The sequence below is a fragment of the Halichoerus grypus genome, chromosome 15, assembly GCF_964656455.1.
Source record: "Halichoerus grypus chromosome 15, mHalGry1.hap1.1, whole genome shotgun sequence".
NCBI classification, from domain to species: domain Eukaryota; kingdom Metazoa; phylum Chordata; class Mammalia; order Carnivora; family Phocidae; genus Halichoerus; species Halichoerus grypus.
Window position 1 is genome coordinate 13,949,379 of NC_135726.1, and position 24,564 is coordinate 13,973,942.

General features: G+C 40.4%; 2 protein-coding genes across 3 annotated transcripts in view; one reads left to right on the plus strand and one right to left on the minus strand.

The window, feature by feature from the left end:
• IST1 (IST1 factor associated with ESCRT-III) overlaps positions 1-5,432 on the plus strand; it is a 33,604-nt gene extending 28,172 nt beyond the window's left edge. The window contains exons 7-10 of one of the 2 annotated variants that reach the window (XM_036068634.2): positions 567-767; positions 1,386-1,478; positions 2,597-2,645; positions 4,057-5,432. In XM_036068634.2, coding sequence (XP_035924527.1) covers positions 567-767; positions 1,386-1,478; positions 2,597-2,645; positions 4,057-4,256 — 543 coding nt within the window. In that variant the 3' untranslated portion in view covers positions 4,257-5,432. The remainder of the gene's footprint in view (positions 1-566; positions 768-1,385; positions 1,479-2,596; positions 2,646-4,056) is intronic. The other variant, XM_036068636.2, reaches the window with a different exon arrangement.
• Positions 5,433-5,956: 524 nt separating this feature from the next.
• The window catches only part of PKD1L3 (polycystin 1 like 3, transient receptor potential channel interacting), a 59,113-nt gene continuing 40,505 nt past the window's right edge, over positions 5,957-24,564 (minus strand). Inside the window, 10 exon segments of the mRNA XM_078063532.1 lie at positions 5,957-6,157; positions 6,159-6,228; positions 6,595-6,730; positions 8,350-8,451; positions 8,887-8,965; positions 8,967-9,095; positions 10,505-10,529; positions 10,532-10,664; positions 11,321-11,448; positions 15,245-15,378. Of these exon segments, the coding sequence (XP_077919658.1) occupies positions 6,052-6,157; positions 6,159-6,228; positions 6,595-6,730; positions 8,350-8,451; positions 8,887-8,965; positions 8,967-9,095; positions 10,505-10,529; positions 10,532-10,664; positions 11,321-11,448; positions 15,245-15,378 (1,042 nt within the window). The 3' untranslated portion in view covers positions 5,957-6,051.

Sequence of the window (24,564 nt, forward strand, 5' to 3'; positions counted from 1 at the left end):
CAGTGCACTGAGACCTGAGAATACAGAGATAAAAACAAGTTCCCTGTCCTGAAGAGGTTTACAGTGTAAGGGGGGGCAAATATGCAAATAGTAATCCTTCAGTTAAGGTCAGTGGGGTGTAGTGGGTTCTTTGCTGTGCTGCTTAGACAACACTCCCCCATCCCAGATATACACACCTAAGGATAAAAGCATTTATTTCCCCACCTCTTGAGAGTATTGATGACTGGTGGCTCAGACACTCCAGCAGTGGCCCTCAGAAGAAAGCTGCTTCATCCACAGTCTTTTCTGCAGGACAGCCTGTATTCAGTAACTGGGTTTTAAAGACTCTGTCCCAGTCGGGGGTACATGTTGCAGGCCCATCCCCGCTCAGAGCTCCTTAAGGAATCGACTGAGCAGTTGTGACTGTACAGCAGCCTAGCCCGGCTGCCTTCACTTCCCCACAGGTCTTTATCCCAAGGGACCACGCCAGCACCTTCCTCCACACTGGTCTCCATCTCAGAGTCTGCTTCTGGGGGAACCTGGCCTGCAATGTGGGTTAATGATACGGGTTTCTCTCTTCTTCTCAGGCAGAAGCTCCTCCTGGGGTAGAGACAGATCTTATTGATGTTGGATTCACAGATGATGTGAAGAAAGGGGGTCCTGGAAGAGGAGGAGGGGGAGGTTTCGCAACACCAGTTGGTGGACCTGATGGAACAGTGCCCATGCCCATGCCAATGCCCATGCCCTCTCCAAGTACTCCTTTCTCCTACCCACTTCCAAAGGGACCAGTAAGTATACATAGAAGTGTGGGTGTAAACTGTAGAAAATGTAACAAGATGACACATTGGATGTATGAATACACAGGAGTTGTAGGTTGTCAAGAAGATTCTGCAGTAAGAACATTTGGTATTAGTGATCATATTGTGGAAAAATTACTGGGATTTGGAGAAAGTCTTTTGTTAATGATGTGGGAAAATATAGAGAGATGGTGCTAGAGAAACTTTTTCTTGTAGCTTTACTGAATACCTTTGGGACCTGTAGCAGGCATACTAGTAGTTCTTTCCAAAAATGAGTACTACTTATTACCAGGTAGAAAAACCTCTTTTGTAGACAAAAAGGTGAAGGTCATTACTAGTAATAGGAAAGTCTGATTAGAATCTTCCCCTGTAGACATCCAGGCAGTTGATTAGTAATTTGAAGACTAGCCTTTGGCTTTAGATCTTTAAAAATCTGGAATCCTTCTGGGCATTTTTTTTCTTTTGGAGCTCTTGAATATATATACATATTGAATATATATCTTGAATATTCACACTGAATACGTGTAGGTATTGCTCCCTTACCATACCCAAACCTCAGAAACTGCAAAACGGGGCCGTGTCTCTGATGTTGCCTTTCTCCTCTTGCAGTCGGATTTCAATGGATTGCCAATGGGGACTTATCAGGCTTTTCCCAATATTCATCCACCTCAGATACCAGCAACTCCCCCATCGTATGAATCTGTAAGTGCTTGAGCCTCTTTTGTAAGCAGCAGGAGAGTGAATCCCATGAAGAGAGAGCAAAATAATGGCCACAGGGAAGGCAAAGTTTTGATCATTTCCTAGTTACCAGCATTGCTCTTGCTTTGGATTTTTGTGTTGCTTTAACATTACCCTGGAAATGGGGTGGCAGGGCAGCATCACTGGTGGCAGGGCTTTGTTTGCAATTAAGCCAGGAATCAGGAAGGAGCTGCAGATCTCCTAGAAAGTTCTAGTAGGGCACTCACCTAGTCTCTTGGGGGGTTTTTTTGGTTGTTTTTGTTTTTTTTAACTAGGCAGAGAATTGTATTGAGCTGGTGTAGTCTTACTGCTAGAATATCATAATTAAAATACCAGTTTTACAAATTCAACACTGTGTAAAAGAATAGTGGCCAGATTTTTATGTTAAACAGAAGTGTCCAGTTAGTAAACTTAAGCCTATAACATTACTTTTACATTTTCATCTTATAGATGAAACTTGTTATAAATATGGTAACCATGCCTTGAATTGAATTGTTGGTGATTGCATAGCTTTGATTCAGGATTAGAGGGCTCCTTTTCTGTCAGCCTTGTTTCCTCAGCTGGTATATGCCTTTTGAGACCTATTTCCATCTGATGCATTACAGTTGGTAGGGCATTTGCTGCGAGATCGCCCTGTTCCTGAACTTGCTTAGTGTTCTTTCCTTTGGTTTTCTCTTGGGCCTGGGTTTTCTTACGTTTCGGTCTTGCATGCATTGAAGCATTGCCCACAACTGTTTCTAGGAATGAGGTAGATCTTCAGTATTAGAGGACTTGGTTCTTGGAGATGAATTCAGTGGGTTAGTGCTTTCTCTCTGCCCAGAAGGTGAAGGTATCAAAGAGAGGTGTTAATGGTGTGGTAAGAATTTTCTTTTTCTCTGCTTGGTGGTTAAGAGTTTAACATGTTATCTGATTGGAAGATCAGGAAGGAGTATAGGGGGTGGAGGGGCAGTTTCTTTGGAGGAGGTTCTGTTGCTTCTGCTGAGCGGCTTAGCTTTTGGAAAACACAGGGGCTTATACCAATATCAGTACTTTGTCCAGTAATGCCATTGCTCTCTCCCCTAGTAACAATCTTTGTGTTTTAGGTTGATGACCTTAATGCTGATAAGAATGTCTCTTCTGCACAGATTGTTGGTGAGTGTGAATCAGAAACCCTCAGTGCTTGAACCCTTTGCTGTTTTCTCATTACTGCTCCTGCCTCAGAGATAGTGTTCATGTTTGTGGCATTTTACCCACATGCCGTGTCTTCTTCCAGAGTGTAGTAGGATGAAAATAGAACTTAGGATTTCTCTCATCCAAAAAGAAAATATCTTTCTTGGTTGCAGAGAATCTCCCAAGTTCCTTGTTTCTGTTAATGGTATCATTATTCTTTCAACCTCAAGTTCTTTATGGTCCTGCTGCTTCAAGTTCCGTTGTACCTAGAAATAGCAAAAGAGATCAATCTAGCTATTTTTCTATCTAGATATAGATAACATATTTTTAAGCTTGAGCATTAAAGAGGGGGCAGTAGATAAAACCATAAATGAATAGCTCAATGACTTTTCATAAAGCAAGCATGCTCGTGTGATCATCTGCTCAGAAAGTAAAACACTACCAGCACTATGGAAACCAGAGGGAGGGGGAAAGTTTTTAAATTGGAGATAGTTTTATTGAGGTATATTTTGATGATACTTCAGTAAAACTGGTGTAGAACATTTCCATCACCCCAGAAAGTTCTCTTATGTTCCTTTCCAGTCAAGTCCGTCAATCCACTCTCTACTTTGGAGGCAAACACTGTTGTTTTCTTTTTCTTTTAAGATTTTATTTTTACAGAAAGAGAACATGAGCGTGCATGGGGTAGGGAGAGGGAAAGAATCTCAATCAGACTTCTCTCTCAGCGTGGAGCCTGACATGGGGCTCAGTCCCATGACCCCGAGATCATGACCAGAGCCGAAACCAAGAGTCGGATGCTCAACTGACTGAGCCACTCAGGCACCCCACTATTCTTACTTTCTAAAAGTAGTTGAGGTTTGCCTTTTCTAGAACTTAGATACAAATGGAAACATACAGTAGGTAGAGAGGGGGATGATTTTAACTTGTAAAATACAAAATGGAAGACTGGTAATTCAGATCCTATTACATCAAACAATAAGGACATTAACATTCCTCATAAAAAAATTTTTCCCCCTGAGCCTTAAAGAGGGGCTCATTCCAACAGAATTTTAGTACCACCCCTTGGACTTTGTCGTGATGGGAGCAGACCTTTGTGAAAGGGGACAGTCTGAGTGCATGCTCTGTGTACCTAGTCCCAGGTACCACACTTTGAATTTCCCTTAATCTTTTTTCTCACCATAGTAAAGTAAAACAGATAGGAGTCAGCTGTATTAAGGAAATGTAGATTTAATTGTCCTGAAAATTTTTATTGACTTTTAGAATTATTATTTTTTAAAAACCAGTGTTTTCTCCTGTATTTTTGTTTCTGTCAAAGGGGAATGTGGGCTTTGAGGATCTGAGCCACTTTTCTCTGGTGTTTGTAACACTGTGCTCCTTACCCTAATTTAATTAGGTCCTGGGCCCAAGCCGGAAGCCTCTGCAAAGCCCCCTTCCCGACCTGTGGATACCTACAACAGCTTTGTCCTGCCAGAGTTGCCGTCTGTGCCAGACACACTGCCAACTGCATCTGCTGGTGCCAACACCTCAGCATCTGAGGACATTGACTTTGATGATCTTTCCCGGAGATTTGAAGAGTTGAAAAAGAAAACCTAGTTCTCTTAAACCAGGCAACCTCCAGGCTCTGAGATTTGAGACTGAGCTTTTTCTCCTTGTAACAAAGAATCTCCATGAAATTCGTTTTCATCTCTTAACCATCACTGAGCACACTCTTCCTCTGGGTTCTCTTTCTGCTCTAAATTCTGCTGCTTTCCAGTTCTCTGTTGCTCCTAAGAAACTAATGATTAGAGACTATGAGGCCAGAGCAGCTGACCCTGGGCAGCCGAGCTTGTCCATCTCCCTTGAGTGTGTGAGCCCAGGTTCTCCCATCACCTGTCCTTCTGTTCCTCCACAGGGGCGTGGGAAGGTGAAAGCATTATGAGGAGAGCTGCCAAAGATGGCTGGACACAGAGAAGAATACTTCATGAAGTCTCTCAGCCCTGTGCTGAAGTTCTAGACTTAGAAACAAACCCCTCTGTCCAGAGGGATTTGTAGTGAGCAAAGGTGTGCCATGAATGGGAGAGACGGACTCTGGAAGCCCCTTTAACAGCTCTTGGAAGCTGGGTGCTCTCATTGGCTTATACACTACTCGCTGCAGGCACTGTTCTACCTGGATCCAGTTGCAGAGTTTATTGGGAAAGTTGAAGGCTTCTCTTGGATCTACTGGATTCTCAGGGAGCCCTCCGTGGCCTTTTGCTTTGAGTGCTGTGTTCCCCTCTTACCAGAGGGCAGCACTGCATAAACTCCTGTTTCCCCCAGGGCATGTTCTGTTGGACTGCATTTACTGGTGAACGAAGGACAGGTCACACACTGGGCAGAAGTCACCAAGGCTAGGGTGGGCTTCCAGTTGCCTTAACAGAAGTACTCAAGTTTCTTGGGTAGTGAGCTGGAATGCCTACAGGGGAAGTGGGGTTCCTGTTTTCATTTGAAAACTTTATGAATAAGAGAACCTTTAAAAACTGATTTCACATAAGTTTTGGGTGCCCATAAAAAATGTGGCTGCAGTTGTTGACTACTTTCCTAGGTGGATGAGACTCTTCCTATTGTAACTTAACGGTGTTCCTTTACCCGCTAGCTGAGGCCATCCTTGCCCAGAGGGATGGCTTTGGGATCAGAAGATAGGACTCTGCTTCTGTGTAGTGTAAATGTACACACCTGTTTCAAGCAACTTTAATGTGTTTGATTGGTTTGTATCTCATAGCTCAGTAGCTGATAATAAAGTTAAAAATTCTGTGCCCTGCTTTTTCCACTGGTTTGGTCAAGTGATGAAGTGCAAATTGGATTTTAGTGGAGAGTATTTTAAGCAAGTGACCCATGCTGGGCACAAGCCAGACCTTACCTTTGGTTCCTTGGTAACGTGGATGCCTGGAGCTGCGAGGAGTCCATTTCTCTTTCTGTATTTAAGCCTAGATAGCCTTTGGGAGTTTGCTTCGTTAGTCCTCTGGGACAGGGCTCCCCATTAGCCAAACCTCATGCTTATATCTTTGATTTTAATAAGCTGCAGTGAGCTCACCTCTGACTCATACATATTTCCCACAGCCATGCTGAATATATTGGTGGTAGGTGTTTCTTTACTTGCTGTTTGGCAGCAGAGCTGGTTTATCCTGTATCACTCTTGTAGTGTTAACCCTTTCTTGACAGTGATCCATAAACCTAAGAACTTGCTGCCACGGGGATTTTGATTGCTCAGTGATTTACAAAATTAATGGTGTATTATAAACCGGTAATTTTCTAAACTGTACCATGCAAAGATAATCTTTTAAAAGTATTTGAGAGAGAAAGCACAGAGGGAGAAGCAGGCTCCCCACTGAGCAGGGAGCCCAACATGGGGCTCGATCCCAGGACCCTGGGATCATGACTTGAGACACTTAACTGACTGAATCACGCAGGTGCCCCCAAATAGCTCATCTTTTAAAGCCTTAGTGTTACTGCCCACTGCTGTCATGGCTGTTTGCTCACGTGTTCCGGTGCCACTGGATTCCTAGCAAACTGGAGAGCTTCTGTGGCACCACTTCTGTCAGTGCATCGTCTTTCAGAGTCTATTCAAAGACAAAAGGAGAAAAGTGAGGGAATTAAAATTGATGCTAATGTTGGAGGGGAAGAGTGCCAATAGATTAAAAAACTAGTGTAAACACTGTTTCCTTTAATGATTTACTGTCAGGCATTGGAGTGTTTCTGCTACTTAATAGTTGAAGACCAGCTATTTATAGGACTGCAGATGTCCTCTAAACTGGGTGTCCTATGAAAATCGTTGCCAGAGCTATGGAGACTAATAAAGGGACTACGCTGCTACTGTGCATTATGTCCGTCTGTAATCTTAAGAGCAGCAACAGTTGAGTTTTTCTAATGATAAAATGATGACAAGTTTATATTTCAGTTACTGAGTCGGAGTTACCTACCTTAAGGGACGTTCTTTCTTTACCAAAGGCCATGAGAATGACGGAAACAAAAAGGTTAATGATCACAAGTACCATCAAGAAGACACTGGTGAGAATCAGAAAGGATCCCAGGATTGGGTCTAAATCAATAACCTGGAAAGAGACAAAATATTTTGATTTTAAACACTGACAGTTTAACTTCTACTTTAAAAATGTAAGTTATATGCTAATGTTTGGGATATACTCACATAAAATATTTGATGGAAATTAGGGAGAGAAGCAAAACTATTAAAAAGGAAAATGCTTTTGAGTGGACAGAAGAACATGAATGACAGGCTTGATGGGTATAAAAATAGTTGACTTCAGGGCTTTCACAAGAAAACAGGTAAGTCACAGTGGCACTAAATCACTAAAATGATTTAAAGCCCATGTGAGTTTTGGCACCTCTGGAAAATATATCTAAGCACAGAAGCTTGAAAGTAGCAAAAGCATATGGAAAGAATAAACATCAGAAATCATAAAAATTGTTTCTGCCATTCTAAGAACCTCTATAAACCGGAGCATTCCAATAAAATTTAACAAGTTAACCATAAAAAACTGGCTTTTACTTTGTTTTTGGGGGGGTTTTTTTGGTGTTATCTTTTCAAAGTAAGTACTGATTTTTGCCATTCTTTACTTTTCAGCATGAAGAGATCATTCTCAAATACAGGACCTAGGGTGGTTTCCGGAAGAGTAGTTTACATGTTCATTTTAACAAATGATGTTTATTTTCCCTTGGTATTGGCTCATTCACTGTTGCCATTAGGGTACTGTTAAAAAACAAAACAAAACAAAAAACCAGCAACAGCCCAACAACTTAGAGGAGGAATGCTTAAAATAAATATCACTGATGGAAATCTGTATGACCAGATATTGCTTAATTATAACTACTCTAGGTCAACCAAGTAATTTGCACCATTTTTCTTATACTAGTATACTCCATTTTATGAGGTTTTTTTTTTTTTAAGTCAAAAAGGAGGTGTTAGCAAAAGCTCATTGTTTTGTTACTTCCTTAAGTGTCTTAGTATATAAAGTGTTCCAAGGGTGAAGACTTCATTCCCTAATTGAACCTAGAACTGTAACAAGTCTTTCTCAGATCTTAGGAAGGTGAGAACTTTCCACGTTAGAAACTATGTTAAGAAACTATGTAAACTTGCCTATTTTGATTACTAACATTTGAGTTCTAGATTTTCAAAAGGTTAAACTTCATGAAAATCTTTACAATTTCACTAATTTGAATTGTAGTTTTTTCTGTCTTGATCAAATCTATATATGCTAGGGCCCCAAATCCTCATCTGGGTTTCCTATTTAATATAGAAGAGAGATTTGTGTTGGTAGTTCTTGGGGGAGAATAATAGCCTCTGAAATGAGCATTGATTAACTATGAACAGAAATATTGCCGTTCTTTCTGGAATTGTACCTCCCTAGTTTTTTTTAAAAGGCATTTTCATTGTACACTTCAAAGGGCCACTGAGAAAGAAGCAGCAAATACTACTAATCTGGCCAGGTTATGAGAGCATAAATTCAGGCCCAGCGTCCTGAAAATAAGACTAAGAAGTGAGGAAATTGGGACTAGGTGCTTGAAAAGGGGACGCATTTCTGAAAGTAATAGCCCCTCAAGTTGTGTGCATAGATGGCACCAGTGTGCAGTGGTACAAAAGCTGCTGCTGTAAGCAATTCTCGCCTTGTAAACAAAACAGAATCCTGCAGGGAAGCCAGGATGGGGGTTTCACCTCCTCGTGATGAGAGATTCCCATTAGGAGACCAACAACAGTCACTGTTGAGCTGAAGAAAGTCCGGTAGTCAGAGACGCTCCAGCCGAACAGCAGGTTAAACTGAAAAGGAGAAATACTAATTAGAGGGTAGAGAGCAGTAAGGCTGAAGTCACCTCTGTCCCTCCTGGCTAGATAAGGAGGCCAACACAGGACCAAAGGGGCTGGAAATCAAAGAAATGCCTTAGTGGCCATTCAAATCACTATGCCTTAAAAAAGATTCCTTTGTAATTACATAGCATTTTCCTATCAATTTATGTGACCTTCACATCACCCTGTGAGCTAAATTTGAGGAGATGAGACAGATGTCTGCATTTAAGTCCTACTGCTGGTTAAGTATGGAACTACGACTAAAAACCAGCTTTCTTACTTCACTGTTTTTTCCAAAACTCACTGCCAACTTGAACTGATGGTTTTCCGTCTATAGTGCTTTCTCAGGAAGCAATATGATTCCAAGGCCACAGCATTTGGGAAAAGACACTGGGAATGAGGGCTTACAGCAATGGCATAGCCTGTGAGCAGGATCAGGACGACCAGCAAGAAGCCCACCACCTCGTGCCAGGCTTTGCTGAGTGTCTACCGATGACCTGCAGCCTGGGCGACGGTGTAGCAGGTTCCACAGCTGAACAGCTGCCAACAGAACCGGGAAGCCGAGGAGGGGAACGCCTGCTGAGTTTACTTTTATTGCCTCATGGAAGCTGATGAACCTGTACCAAGGAAGGCCGACAGTTACTCAGCTGGTGTCTGCCATCCATTTCTCCAGTGCTTCCCCTGCTCAAGTGTAGCAGCTCTGTGAGTCCTATTAGGTCAAATACTTGTTGATGCAAGAACTCTCCTTTCCAGTGTGGCCTCCAGGACTTGTGGATGTGAGAGCATTGGCCAGAGGCCATGTGTTTGGTTGGGAGATCTTAAGAAACCCTGAAATACAACCCCCAGCAGATTACTCAAAATTCATTCTGCAAATCAAGGCCAGCCTCCTCCGCTGCTCTGGTTTGAGTTAAATGCCCAGTCTCAAAAGGAGAGGAGTTAGCCTCATGAGATGTGCCATTATGCTAGTCTGTTTTCTGTAGCACTCTAATCCTATATTCTCTGGGGGTAATTGATCTCATAGGTGTAAGAGTGCTAAAAGTAGAAAGATGATTGATAGGGACGCCTGGGTGGCTCAGTCGGTCCTGGGATGGAGTCCTGCATCAGGCTCCTTGCTCAACACGGAGCCTGCTTCTCCCTCTGCCTGCCACTTCCCCTGCTTGCGCTTGGTCTGACAAATAAAATCTTAAAAAAAAAAGAGATGACTGATAAACTAGAAGTGAGTGTTACACGTGAAACATATTCATAATCTTGTGTTGCAGCAACTAGGTTACGTGGAAAGACTCCCACAGATAGAGCAAATTGGCACTTGATCACAACTGCTTTAGTGTCTAAGACCTAGGCAGTGCCATATGGCGAGATGGACCTCAACTGTCAACATCATTTAAACTGCACACTCTGTCCCTGCATAAATGGCCCTCTGTAAGGATGACCTGGGATATTTTCTCATTACGCAGATCAGCAGTCCAGACTACTGGCCACTGAAAAAGTAAAGTACCACGTGGCAATACTTGGTCTGGGAACTAGATGCTCTTCCCCATGGGAAAGACCACAGAAGGTGTCCAAAGGGGCACCAGAATGTCTCTTAAGTATGGATAAGCTAATGGATGGACATCCCTACCCAGAAAGCAACCCCCTTTGGTTTTAAAAAATGCACTGGGTTGTGGTTTTATTTAAAGGATGATCATTTGTCATGCCTCAGGCTTTAGTCTTTGGCCAGGGTGCAAAATAGGACTAATTCCAGGTCCTTGCTCTATGAAATTTAAATGCATTACCCTTGACAAGCACATACCTAAGTATTATGAAGGCAGAAGAGATTTTCAGTGTGATAAGCAGTATAAACAGTTTCTTAATTATTTTCTCAGTTGTGGACATTCATCTGAGTTCTCTATTTAACTCTGGTATCATACAAATATAGGTCTGATAGAGCAGTGGAAGAGGAAGGAGAGTTTGAAAGAATACTTGTTTGTAATCAGGAGACTTTAGACATTGAACAGGAATAGACTGTGCTCCTCAGGCTCCCTCTTACCTGTCCCGGTCATAGTGGTATTGTGCATGTTTTTCTTATGCAGAGAAGTAAGCTTCATGTCAGGACCCAGGAGGACAAAGCTAATGAGGATTATGCTCGTGTCCAGAGTGTTTCTTTGCTTAGTGAAGAACCTCCACCTCTGCTGTTCCAGCCGACGACCCTAAACAGAGACCCCACAGTCACTACTGCTTGCCTTAAAGATTAGCCAGGTCTTTCCCTAATGAAGTATTTTAACACTGGCAAAACACTAAGCTGGGGATCTGTCAAATCTAACTTGGACACAATGGGTTATGGTCTTGGTTCTGCACGGCAGTCACTCAGCTGCTGCTTATAGAAAAGCTGGCTTTCTCTAATACAACTTGCATTGGATATACTCATTTCATTCTTGTTGCTTAAATTTAAAAAGGTTATCAAATTACTTATCAAGCCTGAAAATAAGATATGTTGTCCTAAGATATAGATTCTTTTATTTAAAAAAAAAAATTTTTTTTTTTTTTTTAAGATAGATTCTGTTTTGGTGCCCTTACCTGTACTTTTGAGTACTTGCTCTGTTCATCATATTTTCAATTCTTGCTGTTACCTTATGCAGGGATAATACAACTGTACAAAAAAATAATATTCTTTTTACAGCCTTAATTCCTTAACTCTTGAAAACTGGAAGAGCTACTTGGTGGAAAGCCAGTCAGCCTTTAGCTGAATTCAGGCTCTGGAAAGGACCAAAGTCATAGCCATAATTCTTGTAATAGCTCATTGTGGAGCTCCCCTGATAACACGGGAAATCTTGAGAATTTCTTACATCTAACGCTTTCAATTCACCTGTACAAAGGCACAGTAACAGACTAGTAGGTAACAGATGACTTGTGAGATGAGAGACCAAGCAAAGTCCTTCTTTGATGCCTGAAGGGAAGTTCAAGTGTCCAGTCTCAGCGAGGGGAAGAACGCACCTGAGAACAACAAAGAACACCTAGAGTCAAGAGTCTTCAAAGCTTGTGCCCTCTTCCTTTCAAGTTCTGTCTTTGAAATCAGTGCAACTGTTTCTGGATTATCTCTCTCTTTTTAGATTTTATTTGAGTGAGAGAGCATGTGTGGGGGAAAGGGCAGAGGGAGAGGGAGAGCATCCCAAACAGACTGTGTTGAACATGGAGCTGATGCAGGGCTCAATCCCACAACCCTGAGATCATGATCTGAGCCGAAAGCGAGAGCCAGCCACTTAACCGACTGAGCCACCCAGCTGCCCCACGTGGATCATCTATTTCAACTGTTCCTGAATCTCTACACTTCACTTGGTATTTCCTCTAGAGCTCTCATGGATATTAACTGAGATCACACATGCATAACTATTGGAGAAATGCACTGTTTGCACTAGTCAGTAGAGGGGAAGGATATACTCGTGATCCCACCTCGAGGGTACTGTCTGTGACTTCACAGCTGTTAACAGGTGTTGCCCTTGCCAAGCGAGAACAGGTGCAGAGATGCACCGACTAGTTGTACTCTTGCCATATGATGTTTGGTAGAGAACTGATGACTGCAATGTAAAGTGTGGGGAGAATGGAATTTAAAGCTCTTTAAAATTAGTATGATGAAAGTGCTCTGAGCCATTTCAAATTTAGTTACTTTTTAAAAGTAACTGAAGTAATATCCCATGAATACTAATAGTATCCTGGGGATACTCAGACATTTATATAAGAGTAGACTAAAAAGCCTCAGATTCTACCTAGAAGGACAGTGAGATGGTTGTTTATAAAATCATGAAAGGTCTTGTGAATATAAACTTTCATAAAGCCCCAAAATATTAGAATTAAGATGTGTCCCTTACAGTAGAAAGTACATTTAAGAATAAAAGGAATTCCTACTTCACATTTTTAGCTCTTAAGACTGGGACTTTCCCATGTTTACTTCAGCCCTCTTTGTTTTTTTGTTTTGTTTTTTGGTAGTTACTAACAATAAAAAACCCTATGAAGACCCACAGGAAGCCTTCATGCTCCATTTAGAAGTGTAGAAGTCTACTCAAAGTATACAACTCCTGATCAGAAGTAACACCTGGTGGTAAATGGAAGGATACTAATGGGCAAATTCTGGGGAAGAGAAGACAGACAAAAGAAGTTTGATTAGGAAAGACTTCCTGTTAAAGGTAGGAGAATTGAATATACGAGCTTCCCTCTAATCTCATAAAATGACACTATAATGATAGTGACAGGATAAAAAAACAACCCAAAGAAAAAGGAGGGTAGATGACAGCAACAAACTACTGGAAGCTGGAAAACAGAAGAATGACACGGACAGCAGATTCAAGAAAGCTAAAGGCAAAGTCAGCTGTATAGAAAACCCAGAAGCAAACCCAGAAAGGCTGGAAAATTGCCGGCATTAGGTACTTCTGAATGTAAGGTCAGATGAAACTGAAAATATAACTGATTGCAAGTGTGAACATAAACAATTAGATCCCAGATTGCCTCCCTCACCATTCACAACTAGGTATTTGCTATTCATCCTGCCTTCCACCACACTAAAACTAAAGGTTTATTACCTATTGTTGAACTAGAGAGAATCTGAAGTCAGGGGCACCAGGTCTATTTGCAAGTAGTGGTCTACTGGGAAAGAATTCCGAGAAAGCTTTTTATTTTTATTTTGAGAGAGAAGAGAGAGACAGAGTGCTCACATGAGCAGGGGAGGGGCAGAGGGAGGAGGAGAGAGGAGAGAATCCTAAGCAGCCCCAAGCTCAGTGCACAGCCCAACTCAGGGCTCTATCTTAGACCCTGAGACCATGACCTGAGCTGAAATCAAGAGTCAGACACTTAACCGACTGAGCCACCCAGGCGCCCCTAAGAAAAAGTTTTTATACTGCATGGTGAGATGCCTCCCAGCCCCTCTTCTCAACAGGCCCTGAGAGGTCTAAAAGGCAGACATCCTCAAAGCAGGAGTTTGGAGGGTCCCTCATTGTGAAAACTGCCCGAAAGACATTGATAACAGTCGACAAGCTCTTTCCATGAACAAAGAGCTTCTAACTAGTATTTCTTTGCTTTTTACTGTCTCTGTCTTCAACATGAAAAAACAGCCACATACTGAACCTCAACACTAAAACTGGAGACCAAATAAAAAAAAAAATAAAAGAAGTTCAGAGGCATTAGAGAAAGTGAAAGAGCAGGAGGGAAAAAAAAAAGCCTGTAACATTCTCAGAGAGTCAAAAGAGGATACCGTGTCCATAAAAGAACAGGATACTACGAAAAAAATATTGTGAGGACAAACACAATTCTTGAAAATTAAATTATCAAGATGAATACTTCAAATTTCAAACCACTTATTAAATTTATCTCCCAGAAACTAGAAGAAAAAGATGGAAAAGCAAAAATAAGAAAAATCAAAGGATCAGCCCAGGCATCCCAGTGTCAAAATGTCAGGAACATTCTCTCAAAAGAGAACAGAGAAAATGGAGAAGAAATTAACAGAAATCTGGGAGAAAATTTCTCAGAACCTAAGGGCACATTGCCAGGTTAGAGGACTCACCATGAGGAGAGAGAAAGTTCTAAAAACTTTTGGGAGTTGGGGGCATCATCATCTTTTTTTTTTTTTTTTTAATTTATTTATTTGACAAAGCGAGCACAAGTAGGCAGAGCGGCAGGCAGAGGGAGAAGGAGAAGCAGGCTTCCCAATGAGCAGGGAGCCCGATGGGGCTCAAGCCCAGGACCCCAAGATCGTGACCCAAGCCAAAAGCAGACGCTTAACCCACTGAACCACCCAGGTGCCCCCATCATACTTCTTAACAACAACATGAGAAGCTAGAAGGCAATGGAGCTATACTTTTCAAAATTCTGTAAAAACAACGGTATCCAGAATAATTAGCAATCAAGTATGATGGCAGATAAGAACATTTTTGGACCTTGAAGGCTTAAAAAAATTTACTTCTTCTGCACCCTTGTAGTAATTTCCTGGAGGATATGCTCCAGCCAAATGAGAAAGTAAACCCAGAGAGGAAAACATGGGATTCAGGAGAAAGAAGATCCAACAGAGGAGAGATGTCAAGATAATCCCAGGATGATAGGGAGAATCCAGGATGAGCGCTGTACAGCAGACCCAGAGAATAACCAATCTGAATTGTACCAAAAGGATGGAGGGCCCCAGAGAGGGCCTTTTATCTTTTAAAAGATAAAATAATAGGTTGCTTGATACTTTTTGAACAGAATGAGATTTTTACTTCTAGGAGGAGTTTGCAAACCAATGCAAAACCAAGCAAATGAAATAAAGGTAATTATAAACTCTAAGGAAAATGTAGAAAAAAAGAAACTGTAATACATTACATGGCTCATCTTTGAGAAATCATTTAGATAATCACAATAATGGAAATAAATATTAAACTAACCATAAATTATTACTATATTGGGAGAACAAGGAAAGAGAAAAGTGTGTGTGTGTTTTATGTGTGGGTTTAAGAAAGTTAAATGCTCATCACCAAAGGAAGAAATAGATAATATGTAAAACTGAAAATTCATGAAATAAGTAATAAGCATGTTAATTTTTAAATTTCAAAGAACCCGTTAAAAAAGCTGGAGGTAGCTGTCTCTAGGGAAGGGGAGTGAGGTGGGGAGGAAGAGAGGACTGCTAGTTTTTGCCTTGAACTACTTAACTTTTTAAATTATATTTAATACTTTAATTAAAATACTGTCTTTTAATGGTATAAAATAAAGAAACTGAGCCTTCTCCAGAAATACCCAGGTCAGAGAGAGAGGACAGAAGAGACCTTCGTACCCACATTGTTGGACTCCAAAATCAGGGTCACTACACAGAACAGGTTCACATTAGCATTGAACACCACAAATTCCACAAAGAGGCTTTTGGTACAATGGTCAAGCCAGTGGCTCTGTTTAAGATGCTGCAGAACTCTGGGAAAACAGAAGGACAGGGTCAGCTACTTTCTCCATTCAATCCTGCAAAGGAGAAAAATGCCCTGGCATTTCCAGTATCACATACCAGTTGCAAAGCTACATTTCCAAATATTGTTTGCCTAAGAAGTATTATTACTAATGCCCAAACTTTCACTAGTGTTAGTTAACACAAATATAAATTTAGAAGACTATAAAGATGAAAGTTTTCATAATAGCATTCACATCAGGGTTAAATGTTCAAGAAAACGTATTTGGCGTTTAACAGCTAGGGTAGAATTATTTTATGTCAGCTATCTCTATTACTCTACTTCTACTTCTAAATGTTAAATGCCACTCTTTATTTTTTAAGATTTTATTTATTTGATAGAGAGAGCATGAGAAAGCACAAGCAGGGGGAGCTGCAGAGGGAGAGGGAGAAAACGACTCCCCGTGTTTTTGAGTAAATTCTTGCTGTAAATTTAAATGAAGAGATAATTTAAGCCTTTTCATATACAATGATTAAAATTCTTATCACATACACATACAAAAACACTAAACTCTCTGGAAATTTGACTATGAATTTTGGACTGATTATGGTTCATGAAGGGCAATGCTTCCTCTTAAATTTGAAGATACAGTTTGCCTAAACTAGAGATACCTCAGTTGAAACTGCTAGGTGTTTTCCCAGATGAGGAAAAAAAAAAAAAATGAGTTTTGGCAAACTGCCAAAACAAAAACATACCTGTGGTTTGAGGTTGAACAAGGAATTTTTAAACTAAAAGATACATTTCCTTAAAAGTCTAAGAAGTGTCACAGACAAGGGAGAGTAGCATTATGGCAGGTGTAACTGTCCTAAGAAGGGACACATCCTGGTTCTCTTGTCCAGGGCTCAGGCTTGCTCACCTGATTGCAGTACGAGAGCTTCTTCCAAGTCTCACAACATACCCTCCTCCTGAGTAAGTGGCAAATTCCCCTTGGATAGGATAGCCACCCAGTATCTCTTGATTCTGATAATGCCAAATGCTGTCTGATTTTGTGATGTTTGTATCAGGGGGGCCTCAGTTTACTCCATAGTTCTCTGTATCCTCCTGATCCTGGGGTGATGGCTTTGCTTGTTCTTGGGAAGACACTCCAGTTGGAAGGAATAGGGCACTGGGAATGCGAATCTGACGAAGCACAACATTGCCCAAAAGAAAGGAGTTCCCATCAGTAATAAACCCTAACAAAAAGAGTACAAGAAACCGTTTTTATAAATGCTTCATTAAGTTAGTAACAGAAAATGCACATTTTCACCACTATTTTATTTTATTTTTATTTTTTTTATTTTTATTTTTTTGAAGATTTTATTTATTCATTTGAGAGAGAATGAGATAGAGAGAGAGCATGAGAGGGGGGAGGGTCAGAGGGAGAAGCAGACTCCCTGCTGAGCAGGGAGCCCGATGCAGGACTCGATCCCGGGACTCCAGGATCATGACCTGAGCCGAAGGCAGTCGCTTAACCAACTGAGCCACCCAGGCGCCCTTCACCACTATTTTAAAAAATATATTTGGAATTTCTAGCTAATCCAACCAGGTAAGAAAAAGAAATAAGAGGCATAAAAATAAGGAAGTGAAATGACTGTAATTTCTAAATGATACATAGATGATCTAGATAAATCATGAGAATCAACTGAAAGGCATCAGCGAGATGGTGAAATAGGAGGTGCCCTGCTTGCATCTCCTCTCGGCAACAGTAATTTGGCAGCCATCCACAGACTAAAGTGCCTCTGTGGGAGCCTTGGGATCCAAGGGAATTGTGAAACCCCGGTGGAGTCCAAGACTGACAAAGGCCATTCTGAGAAGGCAGGTCCATGCCCAGATGGCTGACTCACCAACTGTGTCCTGAGCACAGACCCAGAAATAGTTCTGTCCCCCTGTGGACTTGGCTACAGCACCTTTTGGTCTTGGTCCTGCCAGCAGCACCATACACCAAGGGACCCAGGAGTCACTTCTGCCTGTGTCTCAGATAACAGGCCTGCAGACCTTAGTTCTGAGTGCCAGTCCCTCTCAGCCACAGTCCAAAAGTCCCTGGAGGCAAGCTCACCAAACTGTCTGTAGATCCTGAAATAGCCCTTAACTGGACTCCAGCTCCTCTTGGTTATGTAAATGAGCAGACCAGCTAGTCCAGAGACTTGTCAGTGCTCCTGGAGACAAGCCTACCAACCTTGTCTGACTTCAGATCCTGAAACTTCTAACTTGGCTCCAGGCCATCCCAGCCATGGTCAGGGAGCAGTCCTGGTGGGGGACACACTTATCCATCCCTCCAGAACCAGGTCTGTAGACACTGGTCCTGGCTGTGGATCCTGAAGAGCCTGAAGACTCAGTTCTAGTCCTTCTCAGCCACAGTCCAGGGCTCATCCTGCCTGCCCAGGGACCTACCCAGTGACCCAGCAGGAGCCCTCTCAGAAATCTGGTGGGAGCCACACTCATTCCTGCAGCTGGTAATAGGCCTGCTCTACTCCAACCCTCGTCCCAATGCCAGCCCCACTGAACAAGGTTCTGCAGTCAATCCTGTCTACCCAGAGACCAGACCAGATCCACACCCATCTGAGCCCCTGGTAACAGGCCTACAAATTGTGGACCCCATTGTGCACGTAACAACTGCCACATGACCTGGCTCCATCCCAGATCAATTTAGATTCTGGAGGTAATCTCATGAGCCTGGGGAACTGACAGGAGAAGGTCTTTACTTGCCAAAACCAGTCTGTAAAGACTGGAAAGGGTGTTTGCTCCTTCAAATGCATAAAAACACCAATGAAAGACTATATGGATCACAAAGAATCAAACATGATACCATCAAAGGAAACTAATCAAGTTCCACTAAATGACTCCAAAGATATGGAGATCTGGGGACTGCCTCAGAATTCAAAATAATCTTCTTAAAGAAATTCAGTGAAATGCATGAGAACACAAATAAATGAAATCAGGGAGACAATGCAGGAACAAAATGGTAATTTTAATAAATAAAAACCATAAAAAACAACTAAACAGAAAATCTGGAGCTGAATAATTCAATGATAGAACTGAAAAATTCAATACAAAGCTTCAACAGTAGACTTGATCATGCAGAAGAAAGAACCAGTGAAGTTGAGGATAGGTCATTTGAAGTTAGCCAGTTCAAGGAACAATGACAAAGAGTGAAGAAAGCCTATGTCGATTCTGGACACTGTCAAAAGAACAAATATACCTATCATGGGAGTCCCAGAGGAGGAGGAGAGAGAAAGAGGCAGAAAGCTTATTTAAATAAACAACAGTTGAAAACTTCCCAATTTTTGTAAAGATATAAACATCTAGGTACATGAAGCTCAAAGGATCCCAAGTCAGATCAACCCAAAGAAGAGTACTCTGAGATACATTACTGTTTATCAAATTGTTAAAAGTCAAAGTCAGAGGATTCTGAGAAAAGCAAGGAAAAACAAAACAAAACAACTTTACACACACACAGAAAACCTCCCAGGCTATCCGATTTCTCAGCAGAAATCTTGCAGGCCAGAGGGAGTAGAATGATATACTCAGAGTGCTGAAAGAAAAAAAAAAAAAACCAACCCAAACTACTATAACCAACAAAATTGTCCTTCAGAAGTGAAGGAGAGATAAAAAACATTCCCAGACAAACAAAAGATTAGGGAGTTCATCACTACCAGATCTGTCTTACAAGAGATGCTAGAGGGAATTCTTTTAGCTGAAAGGAAAGGATGCTATGTAACAACATGAAAATATAAAAGTCACTGGTAAAGATAAATAGATAGTCTAATTCAGAATTTGGTAATACTGTAATGGTGTGTAAGTCACTTTTATCTTTAGTATAAAAGTTAAAGACAAGAGTGTTAAGAATTACCACTACAATAATATGTTAATAGATGACAGCATAAAAAGAAAGGCAGTTTGACATCAATTACATAAAGCGCAGGGAAAGGAGAAGTGTAGAGTTTTGTTTTTTTTTTAATGTACAGGCAGCACAATCTTGTTTATTTTTATTTTTATTTTTTAAGTAATCTCTATGCCCAATGTGCTTGAACTCACAACCCTGAGATCAAGAGTTGCATACTACTGACTGAGCCAGTCAGGCACCTCAAAGTGCAGAGTTTTTGTATGTGATTAACAGTAAGCTGTTTTCAGCTTAAAACAGACTGTTATAAGATATTTTATGTAAGCCTTATGAGAACACTAAAGCAAAATCTTTAATAAATGCAAAAAAGATGAAGGGAAGGGAATTAAAGCATACCACTACAAAAAGTAAATCACAAAAAAAGGTAGCAAGAGAATAAAAGAGGAACAAAGGAACTGCAAAACAATCAGAAAATAAAGTGCCAATAGTAAGTTCTTATCAATAATTAAATGTCAACAGATTAAATTCTTCAATAAAAAGACAGAATGACTGAATGGTAAAACTACAAGATCCAATAATATACTGCCTATAAGAGACCCACTTTGATTTTAAGTACACACACAGGCTGAAACTGAAGGCATGGAAAAAAAATATTCCATGCAAATGGCAACCAAAAAAGAGCAGAAGTAGCTCTAACTTTTAACAGATAAAATAGAATTTCAGTTAAACTCAGTCACAACAGACAAGGAAGGTCATTTGTGGTAAAGTGATACAGGGCTCACTTCATAAAGAGGACAAAACAATTGTAAATATATATGCACTCAACACTGGAACATCTAAATATGTAAAGTAAATGTTACCTGATTGAAGAAATGGCAATACAGTAATAGAGGGGACTTCAATACCCTACTTTCAACAATGGATAGATTGTCTAGACAAAATCAATAAGGAAATGGCAGACTTGTTAACACTATGGGCCAGATGGACCTAAAAGATATATACAAAACACTCCATTCAACCAGAATACACATTCTTCTCAAGCGCACATGGAACATTCTCCAGGATAGGTCCTATGTTGGGCCACAAAGCAAGTCTTAAATTTAAGGAGACTGAAAGCATATATATCAGGTATCTTTTCTGACCACAATGGTGTTAAATTAGAAATCAGTAACGGGACACAAATTGGAAAATTCACAAACACATGGAAATTCAACAACACACTTCTGAACAATCAATGGGTTTAATTAGGAAATTAAAAAGTACCTTGAGACAAACAAAAATGGAAGTAAAACGTCCTACCAAACTTATGGGATGCAGCAAAAGCAGTTCTAAAGAGGGAATTTTATAGCAATAAACACCTATTTTACGAAAAAAGAGAGATCTCAAATAAACAAGCTAACTTTGGTCTTCAAGGAACTAGTAAAAGAAGAACAAACTAAGCCCAAAGTTAGCAGAGGGAAGGAAATAATAAATATTAGAGCAGAAATAAATGAAATAAAGACTAAATAGAAAATACAAAAATAAAAATGTTTTGAAAGATAAACAAAACTGATACACCTTTAGGCTAAACCAAGAAAAAGAGGACTCAAATAAAATTACTAATTAAAGGGTAGACATTAACACTGGTAACACAAAAACAAAGGATTATAAGAGACTACCATGAACAACTGTACACCAACAAACTAGACAACTTAGAAGAAATGGATAAATTCCTAGAAACACACAACTTATTAAGTCTAAATAATGACAAAATAGAAAATCTGAACAGACTAATAACAAGTATGGAGACTGTAATAAAAAACTTCCCAACAAAGATAAGACCAGGACCAGACAGCTTCATGGGTGAATTCTACCAAACATTTAAAGAAGAATTAATATCCATCTTCAAACTCTTCCAAAAAATTAAAAAGGAGGAAACTGTTCAAAATTCATTTTATGAGGCCAACATTATCCTCATACCAAAACATACAAGAAAAGAATATCACAGGCCAATATCCCTGATGAGCACAAATGCAAAAATCCTCAACAAAATGCTAACACATGAAGTTCAAAAGTATGTTTAAAAAGATCATACGCTGTAACCAAGTGGGATTTATCCCTGAGTTGCAAGGATGATTCAACATACACAATTCAATAAACATGATACACCACATTAGCAGAATGAAGGATTAAATTATATGATGATCTCAAAAGATACACAAAGAATATCTGACAAAATTCAACATCCTTCCATGATAAAAACTGTCAACAAATTAGGCACGGAAGGAATGCTCCTTAACATAATAAAGACCATGTATGTCAAGCTAACATCATAATTGTGAGAAGCTTAAAATCTTTTCCTCTAAGATCAGGAATAAGACAAGGGTACCTACTCTGGCCACTTCTATTCAACATACTATTGGAAATCATAGCCAAAGAAATTAGGTAAGAAAAAGAAGTAAAAGGAATCCAAATCAGAAAGGAGAAACTAAATTGTCTGTTTACAGATAACATGATCTTATATACAGAAAACCCTATAGACCACCAAAACAAAAAAAAAAAGACAAACCCGTGAGAACCAATAAATGAGTTTAGTAAAGTTGCAGGATATAAAATCAGTACACAAAAATCAGCTGCATTTTGGGGTGCCTGGGTGGCTCAGTTGGTTAAGCAACTGCCTTCGGCTCAGGTCATGATCCTGGAGTCCCAGGATCGAGTCCTCATCAGGCTCCCTGCTCGGCAGGGAGTCTGCTTCTCCCTCTGACCCTCCCCCCTCTCATGTACTCGCTTTCTCTCATTCTCTCTCAAATAAATAAATAAAATCTTTAAAAAAAAAAAAAAAGAAGACATTTAAAAAAAAATCAGCTGCATTTTGTTACACTGACAATGAACTACCAATGAAAAATAAAGAAAATAATCTCATTTACAAGAGCATCAAAAAGAATAAAATACTTAGGAGTAGATTTAACTGAGAAACTGAAATATCTGTACAATGAAAACCGTAAGACACTGATGAAAGAAATGAAGACATGAATAAATGGAAATATCCCATGTTTATGGGTTGAAAGAATATTGTTAAAATGTCCATACCATCCAAAGTCATCTACAAATTCAGGGCAATCCCCATCAAAATTCAATGGCATTTTTTTTCCCCACAGAAATAGAAGAACAATCCTAAAATTTGTATGAACCCCACCCAATACGCCAAATGGACGAAGTAATCTTGAGAAAGAAAAAGATGGAGGCATCACACTTCCTAATGTCAAACTATACTATGAAAGCTACAGTAATCAAAACTGTATGGTATTGGCATAAAAACAGACACACAGAATGATGGAATTAAATACAGAGCCCAGAATTAACTCATGCATATACGGCCAACTAATCTATGACAAGGGTGCCAAGTAGATACAATAGGGAAAGACAGTCTCTTCAACAAATGGTGCTGGAAAAACTGGATACCTGTATGCAAAAGAATGAAACTGGACCCTTTCCTTATGTGACATACGACCATCAATTCCAGATGGATTACCAACTTAACTATAAGACCTGAAACTGTAAAACTCCTAGACTAAGAAAACAGGGGCAAAGCTCCTTGACATTGGTCTTGGCAGTCCTTTGTAGAGGACATCAAAAGCAAAAATTAACCAAATGAGACTACAACAACTAAAAACTTTCTGCACAGTGAAGGAAACCAACAAATCAAAAAGGCAAACTATTAAACGGGAGAAAATATTTGCAAATCATGCATCTAATAAGGGGTCAATATCCAAAATACATAAGGAACTCACAAAACTGAATACCACACAAATGAACCCAAATAACCGATTTAAAAATGGGCAAAGGACCTGAATATACATTTTTTTAAAGAAGAAAAATGGCCAACAGTATATGTAAAAATCACTAACCATTAGGGAAAAGCAAATCAAAACCACAACGAGGCATCACCTCACACCATTCTCTGGGATCATGACCTGAGCCGAAGGCAGATGCTTAAAGACTGAGCCATCCAGGCGCCCCAAGGGTCTGCAATTTTAAAGTATGATGGGAATCTATCGGGAGGTTTTGAACAGGGGAAGAATACAGATTTATGTTTGAAAACAATAGTACAGGGAGGATGGAATGAAGAAGGCAAAAGCAGAGGCAAGGTTTGCCCAAATGAGAGGTGGAAAATGGTGCCTTCCTCTAGTTTTGACTTGCATTTTCTCATGAAGGCACTTGCAAAGCCTTTCATCTATTCCATAGCTCTGGGTATTGTTTGAAAACACCGGTTTTCACTGGGCTTTGGGGGATGTGGGTAGACTCAGACATTGCTCATGGGAGTGTTAATTGGTATAATAAGGAGAAGACTGGAAATACCTTTTAAAATTAAGAATGTATACACACTTTAGCACATTCAAGATATTCATCTTGCAGATATATCTGCATGCTCTAAAATAAATAAATAAATCTTAAAAAAAAAAATAGGGGCACCTGGGTGGCTCAGTCGGTTAAGCGTCTGCCTTCAGCTCAGGTCATGATCCCAGGGTCCTGGGATCAAGCCCCGCATCGGGCTCCCTGCTCACCGGGGAGTCTGCTTCTCCCTCTCCCTCTGCCCCTCCCCCTGCTCATGCTCTCTCTCAAATAAATAAATAAAATCTATAGAAAAAAAAATGAAAAACATAAAATTTTGAAAACAAAGATTTGGTAATAGTTGAAGAGATAAACCATGTTAGGGTCAATTTTTACTGCTTTTCACCTCAGGTCTACTTAATTCTATTTCTTTATCTATATCTATAGATTGCTGTTGTTCTTCCTTAGCATGTCCGGTAACTCATGGAAACTTTGTGTTTCTAGCAGATTAGCCAGAGCCCCAATTGCCCCCGTTAATAATAATAGTGAACACTTACCCAGTGTATACTATGGGTCAGACATTGTTTTAAGATCCACTGAGTTTTTAATCTTCACATCAATCTTATAGGGCAGGTCCCAAGATTATCCTCATCATATAGATGGGGAAAGAGGCACAACAGCTTGTAATTTACCCAAGAACACACTGCTAATAGGTAGAGCACCAGGATCTGAACCAGGTCAGTCTGGCTTCCGAGTCTGTGCTTTCGGACACTGTACTGCAGAGCCAAGGAGACTGAGAGGAGGACGAAGCCCATGGTGATGGCACTGGGTACCCATGGCTCAATTCACTTTTTCTTCGGTCAGTACTTTATTCAGCACAGAGTTACAGACTGCAAAGAGAACATGTGCTGACCCTAGAACCGTCACCATCCAACACTGAACTGGAAAGAATCAACATGCAGGGCAGCTGGGTGGCTCAGCCTGACTCTTGACTTCAGTTCATGTCATGATCTCAGGCGGTGAGAT